The following is a 22,554-nucleotide window of genomic DNA, read 5'->3' on the forward strand; positions in this document are numbered from 1 at the left end:
GAATTCTGGGTGGGTCTATGTTGTCATGGATAGCCACAATTTTCTTGGTAGTTACATTCAGTTTGGAGCCCCTTTAATACCAGAAAAACACTAAGAATTATTAAATAGATGGAGAGATTAAAAACTAAATGTACAATAACATGGCTAAAGTGGGAATAGGGAATGTAGACACACTTGTCGAATACCTGAAGGCAGTAGACACACAGTGAGGAAGAGGAATTGTTTAGGATACTAAAAGTGAGTATTACTAAGTGGAATGGGATGAGTTTAAAGGAAAACTCAGGCTGAATTTCTGGAAGAACATCCAGACTGTGCAATAGGTTCCCAAGGGAAAAGGCAAAAGGCTCCTGTCATGGGGTTTATTCACCATTGGGGCATCTCCTCCTGGCCACTTTGGGAATTAGCTCCTGCCAAGTCCAACACCCCCTTCTGGTGCTCATCTGCATGCCCTGCCCTCTCTCTCTGCAACTCAGGGTGCTCTCTTTGTGACTTGCTTTGATTCTCTCCTTGGTTTCCTCCTTTCTCTCCCTAAGGCTACATAGTGACTGTAGCCCATGCTGCTGCCAACTTCCTGGCTTTCTCATAATCCCACCTATCCCTTCTCAGTTGGGCTCTGTTGCCAATCAGGGGTTGTTTATCCAGCCTAATTCCCCTCAGGTGTGACCTTTCAAGTTAATTAGCCCCCTTCTCAGCCTCATTAACCCTTTCAAGATTGGTATGATGTGAATCTGTCATGGGTTAGTGGTGGTCCCTCCCCCTCTGGGTCAGAGGGAGGCCACTCCACCTCACTGGACGTTACCCACAGTCAGGGAATTAGTAAAGCACTGCTCCGACAACTGTTCCGACCTGCAGTCGGAATGAGTCTCTGGGACCCATGTCTTCCATCGAGGCAGGGCAGCAAACTGTCTGTGGCCTTGGCCTGTAATCAGGACAGAGTGTCAAACAGGTAGGGGCTCTGGCCCATGATCTGGGCAGAGCAGCACAAGTCTGTAAGGCTGGGCCCTCAGTCAGGGTGGGGCAGCAGTTTAAGGCTCCGGCCCACAGTCAGGGCAACACAGGGTTCAGGTGTCCTAGCTCCAGCTGACAAATGCAGGCCTCTTGGCCTAGAGAGGGGAGGCTGCCACCCCAGGGGTGGGGTGGCAGGGGATAGGAGAGCCCAGCCCACCTGACTCCACCAGGCCCCCTACCCAGGACCTTAACAGTGATGGAATATTTCACCACTGGGTCAGTGGGGAATCCAGCAGCAACATGCTGACCGGATCTCTGGCAGTAACACAGCCAGACTGGGGTCAGCTGCCCCTGGGCCACTTCCTCCCCTCCCCTTGGAGTGTACCTGGATCCGGGGGGAGGGCTGTCCTCTATTTCATCAGGGTAGAATGCCAGTAGCAGTCCCAGCGACTCCTCAGTGCCTTGGCAGCAGGCAGTTCGATCAGTCTTCAGCTCAGCAGGGATCTGCTGCCGTCTCCCCTCTCAGGAGTGGGCAGGAGGCATCTGTCTCCTTTGGCAGCTGCAGCTAAACTGAGCTCCAGGAGAACCTGCACTTTATACTTCCAGTCCTGCCTCCTGACTTCTGGTGGGGGGGCGATCATGGCCTGGCTCCACCCACCTGGGTTCAGAGAGCGGTCCCTCCCCCTCCGACTCAGTGGGAGGCCACTCTGTCTCACTATAATCTTCATCACAGCTTCTAACTCAGTGCATGTTATGACAAAGTTCCTCCTCTGCCTTGGTGGGTCCCGCACTTATTGACGGATTTTGCTCACCTCAGAGATTCACGGCAGCCCTCAGTCTGGCCACTTTTGCTTGTGGCTCCAACCTGCCATTCACTCAGCTAACCTCATCACTGGCCAGCATGGGGAAAAGGAAGGAGAACAATCCCCACAGTCTCTGCTGATCCACCTTGTAGGTTGGGGGATAGGCCACAGACCTTCCCCTCTGGTGGGGCCCACAGTCCAGCTCAACTCCTCTTACATCCAATAGGGGGAAGGAGGATGCGGGGAACCCGGGCCCACCCTCTACTCTGGGTTCCAGCCCAGGGCCCTGTGGATCACAGATGTCTACAGTGTTTGTGTAACAGCTGTGTGACAGCTACAACTCCCTGGGCTACTTCCCCAGGGCCGCCTCCCAACATCATCTTTATCCTCACCACAGGACCTTCCTCCTGATGCCAGATAGCGTTTGTACTCCTCAGTCCTCCAGCAGCATCCCCTCTCACTCTCAGCTCCTTGTGTGCCCCTCACTGACTGAAGTGAGGTCCTTTTTAAACCAGGTGCCCTGATTAGCCTGCCTGTCTTAATTAATTAAGGGTCTTCTCTACCCCCAAATGCCCCCCAAAAAGATGACTATGGGCAAGACTTAATACAGGGTTCTGGTGTTTTTGAGGTACTAGGACCTGATGTACCTTCTGCCCCTGTATTGGTGCAACACGGTACAAGAGATTCTTTTTCATTATGAAGTAGGGTCCTGGTCCCTAGGTTTTCCCTTCCACGGGGACCCCATCTGTTTCAGTCACCTCCTTCCTAATGTTGTTGTACCTTGGGTCTTCAGCCTGGTCCCGTCCAAAATTTTCTCTCCCGGGGCTAATCTGTCAGAGATCTAGGGGGTCAGTCTCTGTTGCCTCTGCTGGTTCAGAGGCATTAGGATGGGGGTCAGATTTGGGTGCTTCTCCCTCCTGGGCGGCCTCCTTTTCAGCTGCTTGGGTCTGCCTACCTATGAGAACAACCCTCTGGCTTTGGGTCAGTATTCAGGTTCCCAAGGCCTTAGCTACCCTTCTTTCTCTTTTCGTCTTTCTACCCTGCCTGGGAGTGGAGAACAAATCTGGGGATATTTCAGAGAAGATTGGGGGTTGACAGTCTTCTGTGGATGTCTATCTTCAGGGTTCCCCCTTTCTTCAATCCCCCTACCAGGAGTAAGTCTCCAAACCCTGGAAAGTCCCTCCCTATGAGCACTGGGTATGGGAGTTTAGGGACTACACCTGCTGCTATCTCAGTAGTGTTCCCCTGGATTTCAATTTTTACCGGCATGGTGGGGTAGTAACTAACTGTCCCATGGACGCATGTCACCCCTGTGCGCTTTGCCTGCAGTAGATGACAATGCTTCACAAGCTTCCCTGAAATAAGCACGATCGCATTCCCTGAATCAACCAGTGCCGTGGTTTCTGCCCCATTTAGTTTTACTGGTCTGGTGTACATATGCAGGGTTAGTGCCACCCCCACCAGGTGTATTAGCGAGCATGGGTCTTCCCAGTTCCCCAGGTTACACTGCATAGGCTCCTCGGCATTGGCACACTGTGCAGCTACGTGTCCCCACTTCTCCACAGGGGTAACATCTGTATGGGTCCCTAGGCATTCCCCAGTCTCTCAGTTTGGGCAGTCTAATGACACTATCCTCTATCCCCCTCAGTGCTCCGACTCTTTGTGGCCTCTGATTGGCCTTCAGCTTCGCTCTTTTTGCACCTAGGCCCTCCTAGGGGCCCAGTCACTCGAGCTCTGGGGCTTGGTGCTGCTAGTTTAACCCGGGGTACCTCTTCCTTAAGTGGTCGGGTCAGTTCTTCTTGGAATGATTGCTTATGTGTATTCCACAGTAGATGTGTGTGCTCACCACATGCACCGGTGCCAGAAGTTTTCCCCCTAGCAGTACCCGTAGGGGAGCGCCCCAGCGACCCCTGGAGTGATGCCTCCATGGCGCGGTATAAGGAGTGCTGCGCGCTCCCCCAACCTTCAGTTCCTTCTTGCTGCCAGTGAAGGTGCTTTTGGAACTGCTCTGCTCCAGCTTTGCTGTAGCTCGTCCCCCAAACTGCTTGTTCATTCAGTGTATGATACCTGTAGCTAGTTAGTTAGTTTATTTTAGCTAGAGTGCCCAGGCCGGGGCATGCCCCGTACCCCAGGTTTTAAGTCGTGTGACGCTTGTAGGTGATCTATGCCAGTGAGTGATCTGCATGCAGACTGTTGACGCTGTTTGGAGGAAACTCATCTCAGCGATCGCTGCAAGATTTACAAGTCGTTTAAGCCTCGGACCAAGAGAGAAAGGGACATTAGGCTCCAGGCTATTCTGATGAAGTCGGCGCTGACTGTAGCACTCATGTGCCACTCTGAGTCGGCACTGGGCACTGCGGTGTTGGTGCGCAGTGACCCTTTGGCGCCATCGACTAGTCAACACTGCTCCTTGTCCACGGGGCACCCCAAGAAGGCTAGGAAGAGGTCTTTTTCACCGCAACACTGGAGTAAACCCAGGACAGAGCTAGACCCATCTTGGGCAGTCCTCGATCCCCACCAGCCTTTAGGCTTCCAACTCAAGTCGAGTGGAGTAGCCCAGCCCATTCGAAGCAGGCCTCCCTGGATGTCTGGATGCCCTCCACACCGGAGGCCCTGCAGGCAACCCGAGATGTTATGCCCATACCAGTATCAGGAGCACCGTCAATGTCGGCCCCACGTTCCAGAGGCAAGCTGGGATCTCCACAGTCACCTCTGGCACAGTACCAGTCTCAGTCGAGGGAACGTTCCTGACGCCGTTCACTGCCCAGTGACCGTTCAGGGCAAAATCCACGTGGATCGCCCTCGACGCCCACCAGGCTGTCCGGTTGAGTTCCATCTGACTGAGACTCTCGGCACTGCTCCGCCGCGAGGAGCAAACACTGATGGGACTGAGGCAGATGACACAAAGGTCCTCGTCTCAGAGAGGCTATCACAGCCACCACAGCACCACCTCCGCAGCCCTGGGCATCGATTGCCCTCATCTCGCCATAGGGGTCTGCCTGCCGGGGCTGATCACGGAGCAGCTGTTACCGACGGTACCGGTCCTCCACATTGAGATCACAGTCCAGTGGTCAGCATCGCTTCTGGCACCGCCGCTCCTCCTGGTCCAGGGACAGCGGCAGGTCGTATGTCAGCCTGGCCTCCCTTCATAGTCGTCCATCGATGGGCCAGGCCAGTCAGACTGAACAGCCAGCTCCACTGGTGCCACAGCAGATGTAGTGGCACTGGGCCCCAAGGCTGGGCCAATGGTACCAGTGGGCACCGTGGCCCCCGACGCAGCCCCCGGTGGGGGTTCACTCGGTGGCAGGATCCTCAGAAGGACCTTCAGCCTCCCTCTCCAGACCTCCGAGGAAGGAGTTGGTGGGACGTACATCCTCGGCACCGTGCCCGGAGACCGACCAGGTGGTGGACCCTCCGGTGTTGGTGGACACCCAAAGTACCGCGCTGGCCTCCTCACCCTCCCTGGATGAGGTGATTATGGCCCTTTCTCTCTCCGTCCCACAGGAGGACTTTAGGGTCCACCAAGAACTCTTAAAAAGGGTGGCATCAAGCCTCCACCTCCAGGCAGAGGAGATGGAGGAGCCCTCGGACTCCCTGTTTAATATGCTGTCCTCCTCGGCACCGAGCAGGGTGGCCTTGCCTCTCCATGAAGGGGTGGGGAAAATTTCAAATGCCTTGGGCAAATCCCGGCCTTGTTGGCCCCCATCTCTAAGAGAGTGGAATGCAAGTATTTTGTACCCACCAAGGGGCATGAATACTTATACACCCACCCTGCTCCTAACTCCCTGGTGGTCGAGTTGGTCAACCACAGGGAATGGTAGGGCCAGCCAGCCCCTACCCTGAAAAATAAAGGTTCAAGGAGGCTGGACTCATTTAGAAGGAAAATGTATTCGTCCTCGAGCTTCCAGTTACAGGTGGTGAACCACCAGGCTCTCCTGGGCCAGTATGAGTTCAATCTGTGGGGCTTCCTGCCAAAGTTCCAGGACTCTCTCCAGGAGCATGACAGTAAGGAGTTCAAAGCACTGGTGGAGGAGGGCACAGCGGCTGCAAGGGCAACACTGCAGGCAGGTTCAAATGCAGCGGACACGGCCGCACGGTCCATGCCCTCCACGCTGTCCATGAAAAGGGTGTCATGGCTCTCGCTCTCTGGGCTGTCCAGCGAGGCACAGACCTTCCTGCAGGACTTCCCATTTGACAGCAAAACTCTGTTTGCAGAACAAACGGATACAAAGCTGCATGGCCTGAAAGACTCCCGCACGACTCTCCAGACTCTGGATCTCTATGTTCCGGCTCCAGCTAAACCTAAGTTCAAGCCGCAGCAGAGTCCCGCTCAGGCCACCCTCCCAAAATACGAGACCACTTATAAGAAGTCGTAGGACTATAAGAGGCGCCCGCAGAGGTAGTCTTGGCCTGCCCCCCAGCCTGGGTCCTCCAAGGGTAAGCAATCAGGGAGAAGGCAGTTATGACGGGATGCCCAGCGACGCCCTGCCAGTTCTCATCAGGGATCCACCCTCAATAAAGCTTCCCTTCTCCAATCGGTTGTGTGCTTTCCTCCCGGAGTGGTCGCAGCTGACCTCGGACCGATGGGTCCTCAACAACATCTCCCGGGGCTACACCCTACAGTTTACTTCCTCCCCACCCAACCACCCCGTGCCTCCTGGGGAACCCCTCATATGAGGCCCTGCTCGAGCAGGAGGTGGGGTGGCTCCTGGGCCTAGGAGTGGTGGAAGTGGTACCTGGGGAGTTCAAGGGCTATTTTCTTATCCCAAAGGCCAAAGGGGGGCTCAGGCCCATCTTGGACCCGTGAGGCCTGAACCAATACATGGTGAAGCTCAAGTTCCGCATGGTCTCCCTGGCCGCCTCCATTCTCTCCCTGGATCCCCGGGACTGGTACGCCGCCCTCGATCTTCAGGACGCATACTTCCACATTCATATATTCAAGGGGCACAGATGCTTCCTCCGTTTCACGGTGGGGCAGGAACACTACCAATCTACGGTCCTCCCGTTTGGCCTGTCCTCTGCCCCCAGGGTATTCATGAAATCTATGTCGGTGGTGGCGGCCTACCTCAGGTGTTGGGGGGGTCCAGATCTTCCCCTATCTGGATGACTGGTTTGTCAAGGGCAGCTCCCGGTCGCAGGTGCGGGATCACGTGGCACTCCTTCTGTCTATGTGCACCACTTTGGGCCTGTTGGAAAACAACACCAAGTCCACGTTAGTCCCAGTACAAGGCATAGATTTTATCGGGGCGGTCCTGGACGCCTCATTGACACAGTCAGAAGGTTTCCAATGACAACAGCCAGAGCATGCCTCCAGCTCTTGGGTCACATGTTGGCATGCTCATATGTGGTCCATCGCGCCAGACTCAGTATGAGGCCCCTCCAGCCTTGGTTGGCCTTGGAGTTCTCCCAGGCCAGAGACAGAATGGACAAAGTCCTCACGCTACCTGAGCTGGTGATCACCTCCCTGCGATGGTGGTCCTCCCCGAGAAACATGCTCCAAGGGGTCCTGTTCAGGGGCAGGGCCCCTTCGCTGGAGCTGGTGTCCGACACGTCAGACCTGGAATGGGGGGCCCAGGATCTGACCCTACACATAAACGTCAAGGAGCTCAGGGCGGTACGGCTGGCGTGCATAGCCTTCCACTCACACCTGGAGGGCCAGGTGGTCAGTGTCCTCACAGACAACATGGCCTCGATGTTCTACATCAACAGGCAAGCTGGGGCCCGATCCTCTGCCGTGATTCCCTCAGGCTGTGGGATTATTTTATAGCCCATGACATCTGCCTACAGGCCTTCCATCTGTCGGGCGCCTAGAATGTGCGGGCGGATCGCTTAAGCAGGGACTTCTCCTCTCAGCACGAGTGGTCTCTCCACCCAGAAGTGGTGCATAGACTTTTCCAAGTGTGGGGAACTCCTCAAGTGGACCTGTTCATGACTCTGCAGAACTGTCACTGCTCTCGATTCTGCTCCGGGGAGGCTGGGATGGGGCGCTATCTCTGATGCTTTCCTCCTGTCCTGGTCAGGCCAGTTTCTCTATGCCTTTCTCCCATTCCTGCTGATTGGCAAGGTCCTGGAAAAGATAGACAGACAAGGCCTGGGTCCTTCTGATTGCCCCGGTATGGCCCAGGTAGCATTGGCCCAGGCAGCATTGGTACAGGACCCTCATGGGCCTGGCGGTTGCCCTGCCATGGCTGTTGCCATCCTGCCCGGACCTGCTCTCCCAGGACCAGGGCCGCCTTCTCCACCCCATGGTGTGGCTGCTCAATGGTTAGGTCGGGAGGAAAGGACGTGCTCGGAAGGGGTTCAGCGCGTCCTCCTAGAAAGCAGATGGCCCTCCACGTGCCGAGCCTACTTGGCAAAGTTGTCTCGGTTTTCTAGATGGGCAGACGAGCAGGGTGTTTCTGTGATGGCCGCCCCAATCCAGTTTATTCTGGACTACCTCCTTCACCTAAGAGCCCAGGGCCTGGTGCCTTCGTCTGTCAAGGTGCACTTGGCGGCCATTTCGGCCTTCCATCCTCCGATGCAGGGCCACATGGTATTCTCCCATGCTATGACTGGCCAATTCCTTAAGGGGTTAGATCACCTCTTCCCGTATGTTAGGCCCCCTGTCCCGCAGTGGGACCTAAACCTGGTGTTAGCTCGTCTCACGGGGCCCCCGTTTGAGCCGCTAGCCATGTGCTCCTGGTCACACCTCATGGAAGGTGGCCTTCCTGGTTGTGATCACGTCGGCTAGGCGGGTCTCGGAGCTCAGGGCCCTGACCTCCGAGCTCCTGTACACGGTGTTTCATAAAGATACAGTCCAGCTCGGCCCACACCCTTCGTTTCTCCTGAAGGTGGTCTCCGCCTATCACATGGCTCAGGACATTTTTCTGCCGGTCCTCTGCCCTAAGCCCCATGCGTCCAGTGAGGAGCGCCGCCTCCACATGCTGGATGTGAGATGGGCTCTGACTTTTTACCTGGAGCAGACTAAGCCGTTTAGAAAGTCCTCGCAACTGTTCATCGCCCCAGCCGAGCGCATGAAAGGTCGTCCGATCTCCATTCAGTGGCTCTCCGACTGGATCACCTCATGCATCCGTAGCGGTTATGACCTGGTGGGAATCCCTCCGCCACCAATTGTGAATGCTCACTCGACTCGGGCGCAGGCCTCCTCAGCTGCCTTTTTGGCCCATGTCCACATTCAGGACATTTGTTGGGCTGCCACGTGGTCTTCATTTCACGTGTTCACCTCGCACTATGCGATCGTCTCCCAGACCAGGGATGACACTGGGTTCGGCAGAGCTGTGCTCTGACTGAAGAATTTGTGAACTCCTACCCACCTCCAACAGATATAGCTTGGAATCACCTATTGTGGAATGCACATGAGCAATCACTCAAAGAAGAAAAGACAGTTACCTTTTCTGTAACTGTTGTTCTTCGAGATGTGTTGCTCATGTCTATTCCACATCCTGCCCTCCTTCCCCTCTATCGGAGTTGTCTGGCAAGAAGGAACTGAGGGTGGGGGGAGTGCGCAGCACCCCTTATACCGTGCCATGGAGGTACCGCTCCAGGGGTCGCTGGGGTGCTCCCCTACGGGTACTGCTAGGGGAAAAACTTCCGGCACCAGTGCATGTAGCGAGCACGCACACCTATTGTGGAATAGACATGAGCAACACATCTCGAAGAACGCCAGTTGTGGAAAAGGTAACTGTCTTTTGCTCATTATGATGGAGACAGTCGCTTGTACACTTGTTATATTGGAGTTTAATATTCATGGGAACTCTGGATCAACTGCTGAGTTGCTGTGTGACTTTGGGGCTAGTACCTTAATCAGTGTCAGATTCCCATCTGTGAAATGGAAACAATACTCTTCCTTCTTTCTGAGATGAAAGAGCATGTTCTAAGAAATAACCAATTTATAAAGTGCTTTGAACCCATCAAGTGCCATTTCAATGATGTAACAATGGTTTACTTTTAATTGCAGCGCAGCCTATGATGCCATCCTGGAACGAAATGTTGCGATCAAGAAGCTAAGCCGGCCATTTCAGAATCAAACCCATGCTAAACGAGCCTACAGAGAGCTTGTTCTCATGAAGTGTGTAAATCACAAAAATGTAAGTGAAGCATCCTGCCTTAAATGTTCGTGTTAAGAAAAAGGCCGTTAGGTACTGTATAGGTAGCTCTAGAGGGTAACACCTTACATAGGCTAGAGATGTGTTTAAAGGGTGGCCTGTCCACATATAAAGTATGGGAGGATGCTTCAGAGTGCCACCACTGTGCTTTTCCTTAACTCTTGTCCCCACCCTTGCTTCCAGGCTGAAGGCTGGAGCCATGGTGCTGCTCTGCTAGGTGTGGTACAGGCAGGCATTGGCTGATGTACTACAGGTAACCATTCTCCCTTCTGTGCTGCATCTGCTAAAGAGTCTGCTTGGGAGGGATAGAAGGGGCAGCAGATTTTGGAGCACAAGAGGGTCAGGTGGTCTTGCAGGACAACAGCAGAGCATTTCAGGTTCTGGAGATGGTCATGAAATCAGAGCAGCAGAGGTGCTGATAGGCCAAGTGGCTGCTTATCAGAACTGCCCTGAAGATAGCTGGTATGAGCCAGCTCCTTCCTTCGCTAGGGGCTGCATGCTATAGAGCCTTAATACACCACCTGAACACAGTGGGACCCAACTACAAGTTTTGGTTTCAGGTCAGGTTGGGTCTAAAAACCTTAAAAAAAATCTCTGATCACCCCCTCCTGTCCCTGGGGCTGGCGTAGCAGTGGCTGCATGCCATGCTCCTGCTAACCATCACCACCTTGCTCCACTTTGTGCTGTGGTGTTAGTATGCCGACAAGTTGCAGTGCCTCTTGTTCCAAAGCATGTGAAGTGTGGCAAGGGTGGCTGCCAGGAACGAGGTACGCAGTCACCGCCGCACCAACCTCACAGCTGGAGATGGATTGTGGGCACAGTGGGTATGTGGAGCAGGAAGCCCCCACAAAGCCGAGCCCCAAGGACAAGATGAAGCTGACACAGGTTCGGGGAGAAGTATCGGTTCAAGTCTGGCTTGAAAATGATTCAATGCTCTTGGATCGGGTTTGGGTTGTCTGTGCTCAGGTTGGTGTTTAGCTGTGGATCAGACTTTAAAATTAGCCCAGAGCAGACCTCTAGCATGCTGTCCTCACGGACCTCACCACCTCCTCTCCTGATCCCCATGTGGGAAGTTCCAGCTTCCTCAGGCTGATAGGTAAGTAGGGCCACCACCCACAGGAGAAGAAGCTGCCTTCTACTGCAGATACCATTGCAGTGCCACACTGAGAATACTGCCTGTATGATCTCTGAGCCAGAGACTGTTGCCCTCTGTGTATGGAAACTTCCAAGCTCATTTTGGATGTTACCACAAACTATATAATGATGACAATAGGCCCTTTCTGCTCTGTGACTCTTGATAATTAGCAGTTGCTTGACCTTGCACTGCATTCCCCATCCACTCACTGCAGCTGGCAGATATCTCTCATCAGCTATGGAAGTTCGCTTCTGTCCTCAAACTGCCTTATTGTACTTACCTGGAATAGAGAAGCTTCTGCTTGGGCAGGGTTTATCAGTTGCCTGCCTGTTCTTCCTCTGATATCACTGAAGCAGCATCCCAGCCCCTTCAGTCCGGAAGCATAGGCAGAGGCTGGAGAGAAACAAACTAGTTCCAAAGCACAGTGCAGCCAGTCTTACTTTAAAGGCCCTTCATACATGTGTGTGCATGGTTTGGAGAGGAGGTAGTAAATGTATAACAACCTCTCTGACACAAAGCAATAATCATGGTTAAGATGTTAAACTCTTTAAACTGCACTGAACTTCACAAAGTGGTTTGCATTGGAACATCATATGTTAATTCTGAAACATTGATTGCTGTAGGGTTATAATTTAGAGTGATTGTCCACATGGATTCCACTTCTGATGTGCAGGCATCTGATGCACAGGAGATCTAATTCTTTTGGCAGCAATGTCTGTTGGGGCTGTGCCTGTAACCTGGGTGCCCTAGCGTTCCCCCACTTGAGGGCAATATGGAGTGCATGGGCCCAACCATCTTTCAGTTCCTTCTCGCCACCCATGGTTGCAAGATGGGAATCCTTGCAGGATCTACTTCTGTTCACTATGCAACTTTGATACTCGTGTATGTAAATAAATAGCATAGTTGGCATAATGTGTTTCTCTTTTGTATGGCCTTTGGCAATATTAAAAGAAAAAACTGCAGAACAAAACTTAATATTAGGGACTTCCTGGTACTGGGATTTAGCAGCTACGGCTGCAACAAGGTCCCCAGCATTCAAAACTTGCCCCTCTTGTGATGTGGCTGTTTCACTTAATGATGGACACTTGAGGAGCCTTTTTTGGCTAGTTTTCTTCTCTGCTGTAATCAAGAAGGAAACCAAACTGCACATCCTGGATGATGTTAGGGGGCTTATTCCTTCACCCTCTCACTTCCCTGGTCCTTCTTGCACGAACAAAGAGCAACAATACCCGAAGTCCAAAGGCGCAAACAATTTGATGTTTATTGGGGTGAACTTCCAGCAAGCATGATTCCAGTTTCCTTCCTTAGTGTCCCCCTTCCCAGCTCTGACACCAGAGCCTTGCCTGTGTCCCTGTTTCTGTTCCCATCCCCCTGTTCCCATTTCTCCCTTTAGCAAAACATGATCCCAATTCCTCCACCCCCATCCCCAGTCCCTGTTCCCATTTCCCCCCCCCCTTCCTGATTGACTGCAGACTTCATAGTAAAAGTTGAGTTCTGCTTAACTATACCTTAACCAATCATTTTACTGAAATTTAACTAACCAATCCTAACATATTGTAACATGGTTATTTAATCAATTATATCCCACCACCTTAATTGGTTTACACCCAACAAAATTAATTATAAAGCAGACAGAAACTATCACAGAACCAGACCAAGACCATGCAAATAAACATACAAAACAATACAGAAGTGAGGATTTCACAACTACATCTATACAGACATAAGGGTTTTCCAGCTGTCTCTATTGATAAGTGAGTTCTTACCAGACAGAAAACTATTAAACTAAATTTCCTTTAACATCTTCTAGGCTCTTCCCTTTCTCTGGAGGTGATAGGAATATCAGGATAGGATTATATTCCTAACAACCCAATAGCACCTTATTTCAATGTGACTAGTCTGGAATGTGAGGATATGACCATACACTTCCCATCTTATGGCTGCCTCTGCTTCTTAGCTGAAGGCCTTAGCCTGTCACAGTAAGGCCTGGTCTACACTAGGACTTTAATTCAAATTTAGCGGCGTTAATTCGAATTAACCGCGCACCCGTCCACACCAGGAAGCCATTTAATTCGACCTAGAGGGCTCTTTAGTTCGAATTCGGTACTCCACCCCGACGAGGGGAGTAGCGCTAAATTCGACATGGCTATGTCGAATTAGGCTAGGTGTGGATGCAAATCGAACTTAGTAGCTCCGGGAGCTATCCCACAGTGCACCACTGTGTTGACGCTCTGGACAGCAGTCCGAGCTCAGATGTTCTGATCAGCCATACAGGAAAAGCCCCGGGAAAATTTGAATTCCTTTTCCTGTCTGGCCAGTTGGAATCTCAATTCCTGGTTGGACATCGTGGCGAGCTCAGCAGCACTGGCAGCGATGCAGAGCTCTCCAGCAGAGGAGTCCATGCAATCTCAGAGTAGAAAGAGGGCCCCAGCATGGACTGACCGGGAAGTCTTGGATCTGATCGCTGTGTGGGGCGATGAGTCTGTGATTTCGGAGCTGCGCTCCAAAAAATGGAATGCAAAGACCTACGAGAAGGTCTCCAAAGCCATGGCACTCAGAGGATACAGCCGGGATGCAACGCAGTGCCGCGTGAAAATCAAGGACCTGAGACAAGGCTACCAAAAAATCAAAGCGGCAAACGGACGCTCCGGAGCCCAGCCCCAGACATGCCGCTTCTGCGAGACACTGCATGCCATTCTCGGTGGGTCTGCCACCACTGCCCCACCAGTGACCGTGGACTCTGAGGATGGGATAGTGTCGACGGGCAGTTCCTCGGCGATGTTCGCCAATGGGGAAGATGAGGAAGGGTTTGTGGAGGACGAGGCAGGCGACAGCGGTTACAATACTGCTTTCCCCGACAGCCAGGATCTCTTCATCACCCTCACAGAGATCCCCTACCAACCCTTCCCGGCCGTTAACCCGGACTCCGAATCAGGGGAAGGATCAGTCGGTAAGTGCTATAAACATGTAAACATTTATTTTTTAACAAAACAGGAATAAAAACTATATGAAAAGAAGGTCAATGCATATAGGGATCGAACAGAAATCCTCTTGGGACAGTTCCACGAAGCTCTCAGAGAGGTACTCGAAAAGCCTCCGCAGGAGGTTCCTGGGGAGAGGTGCCTTATTGGGTGCTCCGTGGAAGCACACACTTCCGCGCCAGGCCATCCTGAGGTATAGTGGGAGCATTGCCTCGACCAGCATGGCAGCATAGGGCCCTGGTCTGTGCAGGGATTCACGCAGCATGCGCTCTCTGTTTCTCCTGGAGACCCGCCTCAGGGTGATCTCACTCGGCGACTGCTGCATCTAATTAGGGGAATTACTTTAATGTTACTATTGTGAATGCTTGACATTTTCTTTGCATAACAATGACCGTCGTTTAACAGCCACGTGTTGGAGGCTGCAGAGGAAAAGCATACAGGGATCTTTCCCGGGGACAGCCGTGAGGGGCTGGAACAGGGTCAGACTTTATGCTTTCCAGATTGCCTGCAGCAGGAGGGCACTGCTATCCATTAACTGTTAAGCAGCCTAAAGTTTACGGCTTACCAGGCCTGGCTGCTACACGGATTCTGCTGTCCTGCCCCACTTGTCCGATCTCCAGTGCAAGACCCCAGGCAATGAAAGCGAATGCCGAAAATTCGAAATTGGCCCTAGAGCACATGAGATTAGGTGCCCTGTATGGTCTTGTTCACAGAAACTGAGTAGACTGTGTTCAGTGTTCACAAACATGTATCTTTGCAAGGAAATCACTTCCTTTTTCACATCACACAGCTGCGGCTCTTTCCCGAACTGCCCCAGCATCCCCCTCACAGAGGCTGGCGCAGATTAGGCGGCGAAAGAAAAAGACTCGGGACGAGATGTTCGCTGAACTGATGGCCTGCTCCAGAGCCGAGGGGGCCCAGCAGAGCCAGTGGAGGGAGATCCTCTCTCAGCAGCAGCGCTCACACAGCGAACGGGAGGACAGGTGGCGGCAGGAAGACCAGCAGGCGACTCAAATGCTGCTTGGACTAATGAGGGAGCAAACGGACACGCTCCGGCGCCTTGTGGATGTTCTGCAGGACCGCAGGCAGGAGCAGAGAGCCCCCCTGAACTGTATCTGCAACCGCCCTCCCCCGCCACAAAGTCCTGTCCCCCCCCTCACCCAAAATCACAAGAAGGAGGGGCGCTAGGGGCCGTGAAAACTGTCACTCCACCCCAGCAGAGCGCTCATGTACCAAACAGCTCTCATTCCCTAAAGTATGAGAATTGCTTGCCTTCCTGGCTCACCCGATCCCAAATCCCAGTTTCATCCCCCAACTGTGTAGTTGAGTATTAAAAATAGTTTGCTGTTCATTACTGTTTCTGTCATGTTTCTTTGCAGAAGACTTTGTGTGAAGGGGAGGGAGGGGTTTGTTAATTGCATAGGACAGCCACCATTAACAGGGTACAGACATGGGGGCAGGATCAACAGCAGGTCACACACAGAGTGCAGTCACTAGGCACCCGGGTCAGTCTGCGAGGTGTCTGCTGCCCCAGGTCAGTCTGGGAGGTGTATGTTGCCCCAGGGTCCGAGCGCCTGGCATCCACAAATGGCAAGGCAGGCTGCCCTTACCATGCCCTTCCACCCTAGCCATGAACCTCTCCGATGCCCTGAGCCCCAGCCAGAGCCATCATCCACCCACACCTACTCACCCTTCCCACACACCCCTCACCCCTTCCTGCAAACCCACCCCTTCCTGCACACCCTCCGGTAACCGTCCTCCCCCCAGAGACCGCTGTAGGAGCAGGAGCCTGTCAGTCCTCGAGTGTAGAAGCGGTCTGTACATCACTGGACACCGTACCCACCACAGTCTGTGTCCCTGTTGGAACCCTTGAACAAGAATTCGTTAGTAAAGAAAACTTTGTTAATTAAAAATGTTCCAATAACTTTATTTTTAAACGTCTGTTGGAAGGGGGGAAACCTGGTGAACGGGGTATGTAACCGCTGAAAAAAGTCAATAGTAACTGAAACAGGGGCAGGTTCAGCTTCTCTGTAAAGAGACTGGACAGTCATAGGTTACCCTGCTCTCCGAGGAACCTAGCTTTCAAAGCCTCCCGGATGCACAGCGCTTCCCGCTGGGCTCTTCTAATCGCACGGGTGTCTGGCTGAGCGTAATCAGCAGCCAGGCGATTTGCCTCAACCTCCCATCCCGCCATAAAGGTCTCCCCCTTGCTCTCACAGAGATTGTGGAGCACACAGCAAGCTGCAATAACAATGGGGATATTGGTTTCGCTGAGATCCGAGCGAGTCAGTAAGCTCCTCCATCTCCCCTTGAGACGTCCGAAAGCACACTCCACCACCATTCTGCACTTGCTCAGCCGGTAGTTGAAGAGCTCCTTGTCACTGTCCAGGGCGCCTGTATAGGGCTTCATGAGCCAGGGCATTAGCGGGTAGGCTGGGTCCCCGAGGATCACTGTAGGCATCTCCACATCCCCAACACTTACTTTGTGTTCCGGGAAGAAACTACCTTCCTGCAAGCGTCTAAACAGACCAGAGTTCCTGAACACACGCGCGTCATGAACCTTGCCCGGCCACCTGACGTAGATGTTGGTAAAACGTCCCCTATGGTCCACCAGTGCTTGCAGCACCATTGAAAAGTAGCCCTTTCGGTTAATATACTGGCTGGCCTGGTGGGCCGGTCCCAGGATAGGGATGTGAGTGCCATCTATAGCCCCACCGCAGTTTGGGAATCCCATCGCGGCGAAGCCATCTATGACGACCTGGACGTTTCCCAGGGTCACTACCTTTGAGAACAGTTGCTCAACGATTGCGTGGGCTACTTGCATCACAGCAACCCCCACGGTAGATTTGCCCACTCCAAAGTGGTTCGCTACTGACCGGTAGCTGTCTGGCGTTGCAAGTTTCCAGAGGGCTATGGCCACTCGCTTCTGCACACTCAGGGCTGCTCGCATCCGGGAGTCCTGGCGCTTCAGGGCAGGGGCCAGCAAGTCACACAGTTCAAGGAAAGTGCCCTTACGCATCGTGAAGTTTCGCAGCCACTGTGATTCATCCCAGACCTGCAGCACTATGCGGTCCCACCAGTCCGTGCTTGTTTCCCGGGCCCAGAATCGCCGTCCCATAGCATGAGCGTGACCCATTGCCACCATGATCTCTGCGGCGCGGGATCCCGTGCTTTGTGAGAGGTCTGTGCCACTCTCACACTTCATGTCCTCACCGCGCTGCCGGAGCCTCCTCGCCCGATTTCTCAGCAGCTGACTGTGGAAGAGGTGTTCGATAAGGTGCGAGGAGTTGACAACGGCCATAAGTGCAGCGATGATCGCAGCGGGCTCCATGCTCGCAGTGCTGTGGCGTCCGCGCTGTCACTGACCAGAAAAGTGCGCGAACAGAGTTCCCGCCGGCGCTTTCAGGGAGAGAGGGCGGGAGTGACGGTTGAATGATGACAGTTACCCAAAACCACCCTCGACACATTTTTCCCCCAGCAGGCATTGGGGGCTCTACCCAGCATTCCAATGGGAAGCGGGGACTGCGGGAACTGTGGGATAGCTGCCCAGAATGCACCGCTTCCAGTGTTGACGCTTGCCCCGTTAGTGTGGACTCACAAAGTCGAATTAGTGTCCTTAGTGTGGATACACAAATTCGAATTCATCAGGTCGAATCCACAAATTCGACCTAAGTTAAATCGAACTACTCTTGTAGTGTAGACATACCCTAAGAGAAGGCCATTACACAGACTGACTGTGATTTTGATTCTTTCTTTTATACCTCTATAACTAGCTAAATGATAAGAATGCACCTAAATTCTTAAAGTATAGGCCTTTACAGACAGGCCTGAATATCTATATCCTAACAGATGTGATCAGGGCTTTTTCAAATGACCTTGACAGCTCCTTCAGGTGCTCTCCCAGGCTGTCTGTAACAGTTATAGATACGATTAAAGGTCCAACAATATCCACCCAAAGATTGTCCAAATTGATATTTAATTGTATTAAATTATGCTATGATATCCACCCATGCAGGTTAAAAGCCATTCTACCAGGACTCAGATAGCTTTGGCTGCTTTTCTAAAAAGCATCCCCATCTCAGAAATTCACAGGGTAGCTACATGAGGATCAGTCCACACTTTCACCCAGCACTACTCCTTAGTTGTGGCCTCAAGATCTCACTCCCACTTTGGTAGAGCTGTCCTGCAATCCTCATTTAACTAGGACTCCTAGCACCTACCTCCTGATTTGAGGGCACTGGTAGCTAGACACCAGAAGTGGAATCCATGTGGACAATCACTCAAAGAAGAGAGAGAGATGACTTATCCGACAGTATCTGTGGTTCTTTGAGATGTTGTGTCCATTTGGATTCCATGACCTGTTCTCGTTCCCTGCTATTATGGAGTCCTGTACCATCTGGATTCTCTATTGGTGAAGGAACTAAGGGACAGTTGGGGCCTACTTTGCCCTTAATCCCATCAAGTGGGGGAGAGGATGAGGACATTCAGGGCACAAGCAAAGCCCCAGCACTGCTGGCCAAAATATTCTGATTTTGCGTGCATCAGAGTCTTCTTTTTATGCTAAATTTGGTGGGAATTATAGCATGGCATTTATAAAAGCAGTAAATTGGTTGCTTGAATGGCTCTGCTATAAATTATCTCAGCTGTAAAACAGTTAGCCCCTCCTGCAATGAAATGGTAAAGCCAGTGTCCCACTGAAGCCTGTAAAGATCTAATATTTGTATGGTAGTGCTTATTTCATTTTCTTGTCCCTCAGCTGGAAGATAACAGGCTTGGGCTCAGTATAACTGTCTTCCCTCTTCACACACAGCATCAGCAATCATGGGGACTAGTAGTAATTCATTTTCTTCTTGTATGCAAACACTCAAGCTACTTCTTCGAGTGATTGCTCATATCCATTCCATGTAGGTGTGTGCGCGCCGCGTGCACACTCGTCGGAAGACTTTTACCCTAGCAACTCAGTGGGTCGGCTGGGAGCCCCCTGGAGTGGCGCCACCATGGCCGCGGATATATACCCCAGCCGACCCACCCACTCCTCAGTTCCTTCTTACCGCCCGTGTCGGTCGTGGGAACAGCGGAGTGCAGCTTAGCTGACCTTCACCTCCCTAGCGTTCTCATAGCTTTCGTGTATATAGTTCAAAATCAGTTTAAAGTTAGTAGTAGTTGTTTCTGAAGTAGTTATATTAGAATTTAGTACGTTTAGTCGGGTTCGGGGCTCTTGCCCTCCCTGCACCGGGGCCGGCGCTCATGCCCGGCTCCCCGGGATTCAAGCCGTGTTCGCCTTGCCATCGCCCGATGCCTACAGGAGATCCGCATGACTCCTGTTTAAAGTGCCTCGGGGAGTCGCACTTATCCTCTAAGTGCGCGATTTGCAAGTCTTTCAAGCCTCGGACAAAGAAGGAGAGGCACATTAGACTGAAACAGCTCCTCATGGAGGCAGCTCTAACCCCTCCGGCCTTGGCACCGAGTGCACCTTCGTCTGACGCAAAGAGTCGTCTTCGGCACCCGGCCGCACCGGTGCACCTGCTCCTTCTCGGCACTGAACGTCGTTGATGCCTAAGTCAAGCCAGAGGCGCTCGCTCTCTCCTAGAGTGAAGATTCCTAAGACACCTGCCGCCCCGGCACCGCCCGCGGTGCGGCATGAGGGCACGGCTCCACCACATGGTGCCTGCAGCCACCGTGCTACCGCCTGAGCCGTTGCCGTTGACTCCAGCTCCCCAGGGCCCGTTGAGTCCGGCTCCTGTCCCCCCGGCACCTGCCATGGTTGAGTTGACGGTGCCTTCTACGCCGGAGGTCTGCAAGGTGGCAAAGGACCTGATAGCGCTCTCGGATGCGGCACCGCCGCCGTCCCCGGCACCACCGGTGCGGGCTGTCCAATCGATGGGGAAGCCAGCGTTGATCCATCCTGCTTCCTCCAGCACCGCTCCCGGTCACGGTCCCACCGCCGCTCCAGGTCCCAGCACCGTTCTCGCTCCTCCCGCCACTCACAGTCCCGGCACCGCTCCTCGGCACGGCGCCGGTCGGACTCACGGCGCCGCTCTAGATCCCGGTCGCCATCGTACTTCTCCCGGCACAGGTCGAGGTCTCGGCACCGGTCACTGCACCGTTCCTCTAGAAGCCACTCCAGGCGCCGATACACCAGGTCCAGGTCGACCTCCCGGCACTGAGCCGGTCGCAGGTCCCGGTCCCGTTCTCGGCACCGCAGTTTCTCCCGGCACCGTTCCCCGGTGCAGAAAAGTACCAAGTCGGTGGGAACGTCGGCTGAAGGCCTATCCGCCCCACCATGGCCGTCCAGGCATCCCTCGGCTTCCTCGCACATGGGAAGCTACTATTCCCAAGACCCAGAGGCAGATGTACCGGAGGGCCTGTTTCAGGAACCGCATCCTGAAACGCAGGGTAACCAGCAGTGGCCCTTTTGGACACCTTGGGCGTACCATCAGGCCCAAGGTGCTCCCCTTGCTCCATCACGGGCCGCCACTTCGGACCGTCTGGCCCCGGAGGCCACAATTAGTCGCCCTCCACCACCGGGCGTGGACGCCCCGTTACCGCCTCCAGCCGTCTCCCCGGTGCCTCCGGAGCAGGAACCTCAACTCGAGGAGCAGATGCCGGATGTCCTGGCCCCCGGGGTCTCGTCCTCCTCTTCACCTGATGAGGCAGTGGCGGGCGCGTTATCCTCGAGTCCACCTCCAGTCGACCTCGCTTCCCATCAGGACCTCCTTAGGCGGATTGCCCTGAATATCAACCTGCAGGTAGAGGGAGGTCCCAGAGGTCGAGGACCATGTGTGCAGCATCTTGGCGGCGGACGCACCCACAAGAGTGGCCTTGCCGTTCATTAAGACGATCCAGGCCAAGCCAGATACCCTTTGGCAATCGCCTGCTTCAATTCCACCAACGGCTAAGGGGGTCGAGCGGAAATATATGGTGCCATCCAGGGGGTATGAGTACCTTTACATGCACCTTCCTCCCTAGTCGTCCAGTCGGTTAATGACAAAGAGCGCCATGGTCAACCGGCCCCCACACCGAAGTCCAAAGAGGCCAGAAGGATGGACCTCCTGGGCCGTAAAGTATACTCGGCGGGCGCCTTGCAACTCCGAGTTGCGAATCAGCATGCGCTACTGAGTCGTTATGACTACAATACCTGGACGGAGATGGCGAAGTTCCGGGAGTTGCTTCCCCCGGATTCCCACCAGGAGTACAAGGCCTTCCTGGAGGAGGGAAAGAAGGTGGCTAGAACATCCTTGCAGGCCTCCCTAGATGCGGCTGACTCCGCAGCCCGAACCTTGGCAGCAGGTGTTACCATCAGGTGCATCTCTTGGTTGCAGGCTTCCAACCTTCCGCCTGAACTCCAGTACACCATACAAGACTTGCCCTTTGAGGGAAAAGACCTATTTTCGGAGAAGACTGACTCTAGGCTTCAGAGCCTAAAGGACAGTCGGGTTACGATGCGCAACCTCGGTATGCATACACCTGTAACCCAGCGCCGCACTTACCGCCCTCAACACTTCCGTCCCTACTCTGTCCCTAGACGTGGACAAGACTTTAGCAGACGCCGAGGACGAGGAGGCCGCAGGCGCTATTCCGGCCCTCAATCAGGCCACAATCGCGGCGCCTCTAAGCCGCAGCCGGACCCGAAGACGTCCTTTTGAAGGCACGCCTGGGGGCAGCATATCTTTCCCAGTTCGGGATCCTCCCCCCCTGTTCTCCAACCGCCTCTCTTATTTTTTCCCTGCGTGGTCCCTCTTGACCTCAGATGTCTGGGTCCTACGCACCGTGAAGCACGGATACCACCTCCAGTTTGCTTCAACTCCGCCTTACTGCCCTCCCTCCCAGTCTCTCTTCAGGGACCCCTCTCACGAGCAATTCCTCTTACAAGAGGTCCAAACGCTTCTCGACATCGGAGCAATAGAGGAGGTACCGAAGAAAGATTGGGGCAGAGGATTTTACTCCCGTTACTTCCTGATTCCGAAGTCAAAAGGAGGTCTCAGGCTGATCCTAGACCTACGTGACCTCAACAAATTCCTATTGAAGTTAAAGTTCCGGATGGTCTCCCTAGGGACCATCATTCCCTCCTTGGACTCCAGGGACTGGTATGCTGCCCTCGACATGAAAGACGCTTACTTTCATATAGCCATATTCCCTCCGCACAGACAATTCCTCCGCTTTGTGGTGGGCCATCGACACTTCCAGTTAGCGGTCCTTCCCTTCGGCCTCTCCACAGCACCTCGAGTGTTCACGAAGTGCATGGCAGTGGTAGCCGCCCACCTCCGGCTCCAAGGGCTCCACGTGTTCCCCTACCTGGACGACTGGCTCCTGAAAGGGGCCTCCAGGGAACAAGTCAGGGAGCATGTCCGAGTGGCACAGGACCTGTTCACGAGCCTCGGCCTGCTGCTCAATGTGGACAAATCCACCCTGGTTCCCACGCAGAGGCTGGACTTTATAGGCGCGACCTTGGATTCCACTTTGGCCAAGGCCTGTCTTCCTCAGCCAAGGTTCCTGGCGTTGGCGACCGTCATCCGCAGCCTTCAGGCCTTCCCCACGACCTCGGCCCGCACTGGCCTCGCTCTGCTGGGGCACATGGCGGC

General features: G+C 53.7%; 1 protein-coding gene across 5 annotated transcripts in view; it reads left to right on the forward strand.

Annotated features, from left to right (window-relative positions):
* MAPK8 (mitogen-activated protein kinase 8) overlaps positions 1–22,554 on the forward strand; it is a 147,188-nt gene that overhangs the window by 88,847 nt on the left and 35,787 nt on the right. For all 5 annotated transcript variants that reach the window (XM_045024414.1, XM_045024415.1, XM_045024413.1 and 2 more), the window contains exon 3: positions 9,709–9,838. In XM_045024414.1, coding sequence (XP_044880349.1) covers positions 9,709–9,838 — 130 coding nt within the window. The remainder of the gene's footprint in view (positions 1–9,708; positions 9,839–22,554) is intronic.

Source organism: Mauremys mutica, chromosome 7 (genome assembly GCF_020497125.1).
Source record: "Mauremys mutica isolate MM-2020 ecotype Southern chromosome 7, ASM2049712v1, whole genome shotgun sequence".
Classification (NCBI taxonomy): domain Eukaryota; kingdom Metazoa; phylum Chordata; order Testudines; family Geoemydidae; genus Mauremys; species Mauremys mutica.